Genomic DNA, 11,835 nt, shown 5'->3' on the forward strand with positions numbered 1-11,835 from the left:
ACGATGTCCCAGGGTCCTCTGTCCTTAGACTCTCCTTCTCGGCCAGGAAAAACTACAAAAAAAAACCTCTTTGGGAAAAAAGCGTAGAAACCTGGAGGAGTTCCAGTGAAGGAGAGATCCGACTCTCACAGACGGACAGACGGACACGAGGAGACTGGAGCTGGACCCACTCCTCAGGCAGATGAGGGACCGTCTGAGTCGAACTGGAGCCACTCTTCAGGCAGATGAGGGACCGTCCACACGGGGCAGGGACCACTTCACCAGGAGAGGGGCATCTGGGTCCACAGGTCCTCAGGAGTGAGAGAAAGAAAAAGAAGGCGGTGAACAGTTTGCAAGTGGAATTAAAAAATAAATATTGTTTGATAGCATAAGTAGTCAGAAGAAGAAGAGGATAGTGCTCAAGCTGTCATACTTCCCCCAGCATAGTTACTCCTAGGGCAGCGTAGCTAAAGCTGTAGGTTTATGTTTCTGTTCCTAACTAGTCTGACCATAAGCGATTTCGAAGAGGAACGTTTTAAGCCTGGACTTAAATGAAGAGACTGTGTCAGCATATTTAACATGGGTCGGGAGCTGATTCCATAACACAGGAGCTTGGTAGCTAAACGCTCTACCTCCTACAGTACTTTTAGAGACTCTTGGGACCACCAGAAGGCCGGCATTCTGAGAGCGAAGAGCTCTGTTTGGATGATATGGTTCTATAGCATCTTTGAGGTAGGATGGGGCCATGTCATTTATGGCTTTGTAGGTCAAGAGTAGAATTTTAAATTTGATTCTAAACTGGACGGGGAGCCAGTGAAGAGACTTCAGCACCGGCGTAATGTGCTCTCTTCTTTTTGTTACTGTTAGTAATCTTGCTGCTGCATTTTGAACCAGTTGAAAGCTTTTTATGGAGCTTTTAGGACACGCTGCAAGCAGGGAGTTACAGTAGTCTAATCTAGTCGTTACAAATGCATGGATAAGTTTTTCGGCATCACTTTTAGGCAGGATTCTTCTGATTTTGGCTATGTTGCGCAAATGGAAATAGGCTGTTTTACAAGCTTGATTTATATGAGCTTTAAATGAGAGCTCCTGGTCAAATAAGACTCCAAGGTTTCTTACAGTAGAACTGGAGGCTACACTGACATTGTCCAGTGTGACTATCTGCTCAGATAGATTGTCTCGTAGATGCTTAGGGCCAAGCACAATGACCTTGGTTTTTTCAGGGTTAAGAAGCAGGTAGTTAAGTGTCATCCAGGTTTTTATCTCCTTCACACAAGCACTAAGTCTGTCTACTTGATCGCTCTGATCAGGTTTCATTGATAAATACAGCTGAGTGTCATCTGCATAGCAGTGGAAGTTAATGCCATGCTTTCTGATAATGTTGCCTAATGGCAGCATATAAAGAGTAAACAGAATTGGACCGAGTACCGAACCCTGTGGCACACCGTAAATTACTTTAGAGCATGGTGAGGAGCTCTTGTTTACATTAACAAATTGGTACCTATCAGATGAATAGGATTTAAACCAGCTGAGGGCTGTTCCTCCAACACCTACATCACATTCTAACCTCTGCAGTAGAATGTTGTGGTTGATGGTGTCAAACGCTGCGCTGAGGTCCAACAGAACCAGGATTGAGACCAGTCCATCGTCAGCGGCTAATAACAAATCATTTGTGACTTTAACTAGTGCAGTTTCAGTGCTGTGGTGGGCTCTGAACCCTGACTGGAAAACTTCAAATAAGTTATTGTCCTGCAGGTGGCGACAAAGCTGTTTTACTACAACTTTTTCAAGGATTTTAGAGACGAAGGGAAGATTTGAAATAGGTCTGTAGTTTACCAATAGTCATAGTCATAGTGTCATAGTGTCATAGTGTGATAGTGTGATAGTGTTATAGTGTCATAGTGTCATAGTGTCATAGTGTCATAGTCATAGTGTCATAGTGTCATAGTCATAGTGTCATAGTGTCATAGTGTCATAGTGTCATAGTGTCATAGTGTCATAGTGTCATAGTGTCATAGTGTTATAGTGTCATAGTCATAGTGTCATAGTCATAGTGTCATAGTCATAGTGTCATAGTCATAGTGTGATAGTGTCATAGTGTCATAGTGTTATAGTGTCATAGTGTCATAGTGTCATAGTGTCATAGTCATAGTGTCATAGTGTCATAGTGTCATAGTCATGGTGTCATAGTGTCATAGTGTCATAGTGTCATAGTCATAGTGTCATAGTGTCATAGTGTCATAGTGTCATAGTGTCATAGTGTCATAGTCATAGTGTCATAGTGTCATAGTGTTATAGTGTCATAGTCATAGTGTCATAGTGTTATAGTGTCATAGTCATAGTGTCATAGTGTCATAGTCATAGTGTCATAGTGTCATAGTCATAGTGTCATAGAGTCATAGTGTCATAGTGTCATAGTGTCATAGTCATAGTGTTATAGTGTCATAGTGTCATAGTGTTATAGTGTCATAGTCATAGTGTCATAGTGTCATAGTGTTATAGTGTCATAGTCATAGTGTCATAGTCATAGTGTCATAGAGTCATAGTGTAATAGTGTCATAGTGTCATAGTGTCATAGTCATATTGTCATAGTCATAGTGTCATAGTGTCATAGTGTCATAGAGTCATAGTGTCATAGTGTCATAGAGTCATAGTGTCATAGTGTCATAGTGTCATAGTCATAGTGTCATAGAGTCATAGTGTCATAGTGTCATAGAGTCATAGTGTCATAGTGTCATAGTCATAGTGTCATAGTCATAGTGTCATAGAGTCATAGTGTCATAGTGTCATAGTGTCATAGTGTCATAGTCATAGTGTCATAGTCATAGTGTCATAGAGTCATAGTGTCATAGAGTCATAGTGTCATAGTGTCATAGAGTCATAGTGTCATGGTGTCATAGTGTCATAGTGTCATAGTCATAGTGTCTTAGTGTCTTAGTGTCATAGTGTCATAGTCATAGTGTCTTAGTGTCTTAGTGTCATAGTGTCATAGAGTCATAGTGTCATAGTGTCATAGTGTCATAGTCATAGTGTCATAGTGTCATAGTGTCATAGTGTCATAGTCATAGTGTTATAGTGTCATAGTGTCATAGTCATAGTGTCATAGTGTCATAGTGTCATAGTGTCATAGTCATAGTGTTATAGTGTCATAGTGTCATAGTGTTATAGTGTCATAGTCATAGTGTCATAGTGTCATAGTGTTATAGTCATAGTGTCATAGTCATAGTGTCATAGTGTCATAGTGTCATAGTGTCATAGTGTCATAGTCATAGTGTCATAGTGTCATAGTGTCATAGTGTCATAGTCATAGTGTTATAGTGTCATAGTGTCATAGTGTTATAGTGTCATAGTCATAGTGTCATAGTGTCATAGTGTTATAGTCATAGTGTCATAGTCATAGTGTCATAGTGTCATAGAGTCATAGTGTCATAGAGTCATAGTGTCATAGTGTCATAGTGTCATAGTCATATTGTCATAGTCATAGTGTCATAGAGTCATAGTGTCATAGAGTCATAGTGTCATAGTGTCATAGAGTCATAGTGTCATAGTGTCATAGTGTCATAGTCATAGTGTCATAGAGTCATAGTGTCATAGTGTCATAGAGTCATAGTGTCATAGTGTCATAGTGTCATAGTCATAGTGTCATAGTCATAGTGTCATAGAGTCATAGTGTCATAGTGTCATAGTGTCATAGTGTCATAGTCATAGTGTCATAGTCATAGTGTCATAGAGTCATAGTGTCATAGAGTCATAGTGTCATAGTGTCATAGAGTCATAGTGTCATGGTGTCATAGTGTCATAGTGTCATAGTCATAGTGTCTTAGTGTCTTAGTGTCATAGTGTCATAGTCATAGTGTCTTAGTGTCATAGTGTCATAGTGTCATAGAGTCATGGTGTCATAGTGTCATAGTGTCATAGTCATAGTGTCTTAGTGTCATAGTGTCATAGTGTCATAGAGTCATAGTGTCATGGTGTCATAGTGTCATAGTGTCATAGTCATAGTGTCTTAGTGTCTTAGTGTCATAGTGTCATAGTCATAGTGTCTTAGTGTCTTAGTGTCATAGTGTCATAGTCATAGTGTCTTAGTGTCATAGTGTCATAGTGTCATAGTCATAGTGTCTTAGTGTCATAGTGTCATAGTGTCATAGTGTCATAGTCATAGTGTCTTAGTGTCTTAGTGTCATAGTGTCATAGTCATAGTGTCTTAGTGTCATAGTGTCATGGTGTCATAGTCATAGTGTCTTAGTGTCATAAACCAAATACTTCACTCAAGTAAGAGGATCACTGATAATACTTATACTTGAAGTGATGCTCATGTCATGTCTCTTCAGTTGATGGATGGTTAATAATCATATCTGTCGTCGCCATAGAAATCTACGCCTATGGAGTTCGTAACATGTGGCGCTGCTCCATTGACCGCGGCGACGCTGTGACGGGCAGTGGGCGTGGCAGGATGTTCTGCGGAGACGTTGGACAGAATAAATATGAGGAGGTGGACATCATAGAGAAAGGTATGACACATTCTCTCTTAATTATAATGATTTTAGTAGATCTGGACAGATGTTTGCAGTACTGGCCTGATTCTTTGTGGTAAACGTCATGTGTCCTGTGCTTTGTGTTTTCGGATGACCATCAGAACTGACTCATCCTTGTGTGCTCCAGACACAATACTTTGATGAAATATTTGTATATGTGAATAAAATAATAAATAAAAAAATATACTAACCACGTATATAAATACAAGTAGTTCATATGGACGTTTTAATCGTTCTGTCACAGTATAAATGGTAAAAGACACCACTGCTCCAACCAGAACGTGACATTCAATTATCGTTCTATCTATTCTTATACTGTACTTTGCTTAGTGAGTATTTTCAAAATGAAATATGTGAGTATGTGTATATTTACTGTGTATATTTGTCTCACAGGAGGAAACTATGGCTGGAGAGCAAAAGAAGGGTTCAGCTGCTACGACCGCAAACTCTGTCAAAACTCATCTCTGGGTGAGTCAATCAATGAGGCCCATCCAACACTGAGGCCCCTCCACCACTGAGGCCCATCCAACACTGAGGCCCCTCCACCACTGAGGCCCCTCCACCACTGAGGCCCATCCAACACTGAGGCCCCTCCACCACTGAGGCCCCTCCACCACTGAGGCCCATCCAACACTGAGGCCCCTCCACCACTGAGGCCCCTCCACCACTGAGGCCCATCCAACACTGAGGCCCCTCCACCACTGAGGCCCCTCCGACACTGAGGCTCCTCCACCACTGAGGCCCCTCCGACACTGAGGCCCCTCCACTGATGTTCCCTTCCATAAAGTCAGACATTTAAATAGAACTGGGTACAGATGTGCACTTAGACTATTAACACCTCTCTTGAGATGTGGAGGATGTATTGAGTCAGCAGACAATCATGATTTTTATTTGATTTTGTTATCTTTATTGGTCCAGATAATACAAAGTGACAAGATACTTCTAAGTCGAGTTGCCAGGGATGGTCACATTTCCGTATGTTTTCCCCCCAGTCAATAAATAACATTCAATATTCGCTGATGTTGACATTTAAAATCTGACGTAAGGGCCACAAAGTGCTGTAAAGTTCACAAGTTAACTCAAGATACAAACAAAAACGACTAAAAGAAAACTAAATATATCGTGGAATTTCCCCTTATATATACAGTATATATTAACATTATCCGGACGTGTTTCCCCATTCAAATCCCATGTATACCGCAGCTGCAGGGATACATTTGAGTCATTTCTGCACAGATATGACGCATTCCTTGCATTTCACAATCTCTATGTCGAGCTATGAAACGTTGTCATATCACAGGATGTGCAAGGATGAAAATCGTGTTGCTAAGATAGAACAAAGAACAACTATCTGTGATGAACCTAATCTATCAAGGCCATGCAAACATTTACTGGAGTTAACTGGTTTCACGCTTCTTGGTTTGGTATAAAATGTGCCTCATCATAGTACTGTATTTTCCGAACTATAAGTCGCACCAGAGTATAAGTCGCACCAGCCAAAAAAATGCATAATAGAGAAGAAAAAAACATTTATAAGTCGCACTGGAGTATAAGTCGCATTTTTGGGGGAGATTTATTTGATATTATCCAAGACCAAGAACAGACATTTCATCTTGAAATGCAGTTTAAATAATAACAGATGAGAGAACATGGTGAATAGGTGTACGTATGCTAACGCTAACACCTTCAGCTACATGAGGCACAGACAGAACTGTGGTAAGTGTCTGGTATGTTAACGTAACATATGAACAGTTATTCAGATAACTATAGCATAAAGAACATGCTAACAAGTTTACCAAAGCATCAGTTTTACCCCAAATCACTAAATCCATTGAATTCTTCTTCCTCTGTCACTTCTAAACAACTCCACAAACTCCAGAGGTAGAGGAAGCGCTGATTCTTCTTCTGCGTCGCTTAGAGCCTAGAGCGCCCTCTTGTGGTCGTCAGTGTGAAAATAATGAATAATATACGTCACACATATATCACATATAAGTCGCACCGGAGTATAAGCCGCACCAGCCAAAAAAATGCATAATAGAGAATAAAAAAACATATATAAGTCGCTGGAGTATGAAATGCGGTCATGTGAAAATAACAAATAATATCACATATCAGTCGCTCTGGAGTATAAGTCGCACCAGGGCCAAAGCCTTAAAAAAAGTGCAACATATAGTCCGGAAAATATGGTACTGCCTCATAAGAGTATTCCGAAATAACGGCATCATTTAATCAAATTAAATAAACAATAAGCTTTGGTTTCTGTTCATGCAGACGACGTTCTACCCATCTTTGCGTACCCCCACAAGCTGGGCAAGTCCGTGACGGGGGGATACATCTACAGGGGCTGCGAGATGCCAAACCTCAACGGACTCTACATTTTTGGAGACTTTATGAGCGGGTTAGGGTTCATTTCATCGTTCAGCACGGCACGTATGTGAAATTATGTAACTACTGTAATGCTTGATGGTTTTGTTTTGCAGACGTCTGATGTCTTTGAGGGAAAATGCGGTGACAGGAGAGTGGCAGTACACTGAGGTCTGTATGGGACGAGGCCAAACGTGTCGCTTCCCCAAACTCATCGACAGCTACTATAAGTACATCATCTCGTTTGCTGAAGATGAAGCAGGTAAAGACCCCAAGTGCAATGGAATTATACTGTAGGCACCAGCGTTATTGAGTACTGTATGTCGCCATGTTCTGTACCAAACAAAACACAGAGTACGAGAAATGAGAAACATTTTACCGTATTTTTCCAGACTATACAGCCAAAAAATGCATAATAGAGAAGAAAAAAACATATATAAGTCGCATTTTTGGGGGAAATTATTTGAAATCCAAAACCAAGAACAGACATTTCATCTTGAAATGCAGTTTAAAATAATAACAGATGAGAGAACATAGTGAATAGGTGTACGTATGCTAACGCTAACACCTTCAGCTACATGAGGCACAGACAGAACTGTGGTAAGTGTCAGTATTACCCAAAATCACTAAATCCATTGAATTCTTCTTCCTCTGTGTCACTTCTAAACAACTCCACAAACTCCAGAGGTAGAGGAAGTGCAGATTCTTCTTCTGCGTCGCTTAGAGCCTAGAGCGCCCTCTTGTGGTTGCCAGTGTGAAAATAACAAATAATATCACATATAAGTCGCCCTGGAGTATAAGTCGCACCCCGGCCAAAACGATGAAAGAAGGTGTGACTTATAATCCGGAAAATACGGTAATCAAGATTTTCAGAATGTTTTGCTGTCCGTTTTTACTCTTTTAATCTGCCTTTGCACTGTCATTACATTCTTTCATTTTACATTCTTTTATTCATATTAGACCTTCAGTGTTTGATTTCAAAACGTTCTATGACATTTGTGTAATATTGTCTATAATAATATAGATAATTCCGTTCAACATACGGCGCACATTTTTCCTTTTGAGTATTTCTTATGAATGACGTCATCACAAACATTACAACAATCATAGATGCCACAAAGATGCAGGCATGAGACGTCGCCAAAGAAATGAGATCATCTTGTGAGAAAGAAGGCTCACTCGTACTGAACAAGTCATGATCGTTTCTTTCTCGTAAAAAAAAAAACCTTCAAAGCAAAGGACGGTAGTAATTTTAGCTTCACAGTTGCTTCCAATTAAAAGAAGACACCACTGATTACTGTTCTTCAGTCTGTTTCGAACACATGATTTGGTTTTGAAATGGGTCTTTCTTTCTTTCTTTCTCTCTTTCTGTCTTTCTTGGTTTCTTTGAGCAATATTGCGTTCTACAAATGTCAACTGAATCTTTGTCCTTGTGTTCTCAGGGGAGTTGTACTTCTTGGCCACAGGGTCCCCCAGCGCCACAGCCAGAGCAGGAGTCATATATAAAATAGTTGACCCTTCCAGGTGCCCACTGTGTACTCTGATGATGACCGATGCCAGAGAAAAACTCTTTTAACTGACAAAAACTGTTCATTTCTTTCTTTTCTAAGGCGTGCACCTCCAGGGAAGTGCAGTGTCAAGCCTTCTCCGGTCAAGATAAAAGGGAAACTCATCCATTTCCACCCTAAAGAAGGTGAGAAAATACTTTATACCTTAATAATGCCTGATCTGTAGCCTGACCTTGGCGTGTGTTTGTGACTGTAAGAGTTAAATGTGGGACGACAGAAGAAAATGAAGCTACGGCAAAAGAAATGTCATAGTTTTGGCCAGGGTGGGACTTATACTTATATTTATACTTATATACTTATACTCCGGAGCGACTTATATGTGATATTATTTGTTATTTTCACACTTGCAACCGCATTTCATACTCCAGTGCGACTTACATATTTTTTCTTCTCTATTATGCATTTTTTGGCTGGCGCGACTTATACTCCAGTGTGACTTATAGTCCGGAAAATACGGTATATCATGCCGGCAAACACAGAACTATATTTGAGTTACAAAATAGTGAAAGAATGTGGTGATTTGGTCAACAGAGGAAACAGAGGAAACACCGCCATCTGCTGGATAAATGTATCTCTTATTGATATATTTTTCCCTCTTCCATTTTCAGAGTTTGTGATCGACAAGAAGCCGACCACGACTCCTGTCCCCACCACAACGAGATCCACCACCACCACCACGAGAAGACCCTCGCCCCCGCTAAAGCCCCCCATCTTTAAGCCCACTCCCCCACGGCGGAAGCCCAAATCGACCACTGTCCCGCCTACGACCAAGGCCAAGACCCGAGAACCTACCACCGCCACGTTACCCCCGACGACCTTGCAGGCGACCCCAGCTGCCCCCGGCACAGCCACTGGTAGGCCCCCCGCGGCCCCCGCTCGCCCCACCCTCATGCCCACTGTCAGGATCAACGGGCAGGGGTCGAACAGGGCAGGTTCCAGCGTGACCCGGGGTGGAGGTGAGAGCCTTAGGCCGGAGAGAGTCCTCCTCTTCTCAGCATTCATTTCTGTTGTTATTTACACATTTTAGAGCAAAGATCATAGTTTAGTCTAGAATCAAAGGGTAGTTCAAATCTGGTACTGGAGAGTAAACAGCGGAATAATGCAAGGCAGCTAAACTTGATTATGGTTGATTTAAAAGGGGGTGTTTATGTCTATGTTTGTTGTGTTTTGACCTTTCACTATTCATTTCGTGTCTTTTGTTCTTTTAAATTGAATTGTTCTTCATAAATCCTCTAATGATGAGTCATCCAAACAATGCTACATGACGACACAATACTGTCATCATCTCAAAGTTCTGGAGGTGCTCATATTACAGGGATTAGTCAATAAAAGGCATAGGTTTTCTCTGTGGTAAAGTTATTACTTATTCCAATTATGCGGTTTACAATCATTTTATATTGCACTAAAATGTCCAAAAACACATTTGCTTAATGCAACGTTGTAAGACTCTGATACATCTGTCTGACAGTCATTCATCCTTAATTGTTACTCTATGGCTGGCCCACAGAAAATATTGATTTGCTTTTTATGTAAGTTGTAAGCACTACTTATTTAAATTAGGTATCAAATTTATTTAAATTTTAAATAAATGTTTCTGCTTCAGTTTTTGTTTGGACATTATTCTTTGTGTCTGTGTCTTTGAATTATCTTCCAGAAGATACAGAGTCATCAGAATCTGATGAAGATTTATTTGTAAAGTGAATTCATCAAAACGATTGTGTCTTATTCTGGATTTGTGTCAGATTTACAGTAACTTTGAGCTGGAACATGCCGTTCATTCAAGTTAAGAGTGGTTCTGTGTGTCCTTCAGGTGTGTTGACCACAACCTCACCTAGGACTAGCCCGCTCGTCTCTGCACCTCCTCTGTCCGGGACAACCCCCCGTCCCACATACTGGAACCAAACACCTACATCCACTTTGCACAGAACTAGAACTTGGACTAACAGCACCCAAACGTCCCCCCGAGAGGACAATGCAGGACTCGGACAGAAACTCTCAAATACTCGTGAAGGAAACCAGATCCACAAAAAGCCCAGACGAAGAGGACGGAAGCGGGGCAAGAAACTTCGGGCCGGTTCTGTGCGTCTCGTAAGTGCAGACGGATTATCGGACCGGGGCAGAGTGGAGGTTTACATCCGTGGAGAGTGGGGGTCAGTGTGTGATGACCTCTTCAGCAGGCCGGCGGGTTCTGTGGTGTGCAGACAGCTGGGATACAGCGGCGCTCTGGCCGTCATGAAGCGGGCTCTTCTGGGAGCTGCTGAGGACAACGTGCAGATCCTATTGGACAATGTTGAGTGCAGCGGCTCTGAAGACTCACTACTGGAGTGCAAGAGGTCCAAAGTAGGAATGCATAACTGCTCACACAAGGAGGACGTGGGGGTCATCTGTGGCTAGGAGGCTTATTAGTTCAGTCAGTTTCTCTTTTAGAACATAGGACACATGTTGCTGCCTTTTCTGTTCTTTGACCATCGGGTGCAATAATGTGCCCGATAAATGAGGTTAATCATTAGGTTTATTGTCAGAGTGAATATTTATCTGGTAAAATGGACACTGAAAGCAGCATAACCACTGTGGTTCAAGGGGCGTCATTTTAAAGAGAAGTCATTGTTTTTACGCAAAATTGATTTGCATTTTTAAAATTTTTGCACATTTTTCTCATTTCGGTTTCTACATAAAATGCTATGTAGTGAATTTATGAATGTATTTTTCAAAGGAAAAGCATTGTGTGCAATGAATGCATAAATGTTAAGCAGACACCAATTTGTAGAAAATCAATAAAGCTGACTTAATATGACTGAGAATGTCTTTCACTCATGTTATTCAGTGTGCAGTGTCATAAACAGGATTACATTAGAACGTTTGCCCGTTTAACAAAGATGTGAGCACAGAACACGACAAAGTACAAACCATCGTTGGAATACAATACATTTTCAAAAGTACAAATTTGTATATTAATGACAGCGTCCCATTAGTTGCAATAAGACACATATTTTTTTTATTTAAAAACCAAACAAACGTCAAAACGTGTTTATGTACAGGATTCACACACATTTGATCCATGGCTGTGGGAGAGTTGCATAAATCAAAGAGACAGATGCACATGGCAAAAAACTAAAAGAAATAGTTTCATTTAATGGCTGGTGATGATCCACGCAAAGGAGAAGTTAGCATTATTGCATAAAACACAAGTAGGCGTGTATAACAAACACTGTTAGTCCTGAACACGTGCAATACTGACTTAACCATGTGCAATACCGTCATATTCATGTGCAATTACTGTCGTACTCACACGCAATAATGTCACATTCATGTCCATATAACTGATGTAAATAGAGTGTTTATTAGGCCCGAGCGCCACAAGCTGGCGAGAGGCCTATTAATCTCGTCTG

The 11,835-nt window shown here is 40.9% G+C and overlaps 1 protein-coding gene across 1 annotated transcript in view; it reads left to right on the forward strand.

Annotated features, from left to right (window-relative positions):
* The window catches only part of LOC140377120 (HHIP-like protein 1), a 110,314-nt gene extending 99,464 nt beyond the window's left edge, over positions 1-10,850 (forward strand). The window contains exons 7-14 of the mRNA XM_072462434.1: positions 4,350-4,490; positions 4,908-4,982; positions 6,786-6,912; positions 6,995-7,140; positions 8,321-8,402; positions 8,489-8,571; positions 9,055-9,402; positions 10,257-10,850. Coding sequence (XP_072318535.1) covers positions 4,350-4,490; positions 4,908-4,982; positions 6,786-6,912; positions 6,995-7,140; positions 8,321-8,402; positions 8,489-8,571; positions 9,055-9,402; positions 10,257-10,840 — 1,586 coding nt within the window. The 3' untranslated portion in view covers positions 10,841-10,850. The remainder of the gene's footprint in view (positions 1-4,349; positions 4,491-4,907; positions 4,983-6,785; positions 6,913-6,994; positions 7,141-8,320; positions 8,403-8,488; positions 8,572-9,054; positions 9,403-10,256) is intronic.
* Positions 10,851-11,835: the final 985 nt, after the last annotated feature.

Source organism: Eucyclogobius newberryi, unplaced genomic scaffold (genome assembly GCF_026437365.1).
Source record: "Eucyclogobius newberryi isolate DKJ021-1_F unplaced genomic scaffold, fEucNew1.0.hap1 SCAF_10, whole genome shotgun sequence".
Taxonomy (NCBI): domain Eukaryota; kingdom Metazoa; phylum Chordata; class Actinopteri; order Gobiiformes; family Gobiidae; genus Eucyclogobius; species Eucyclogobius newberryi.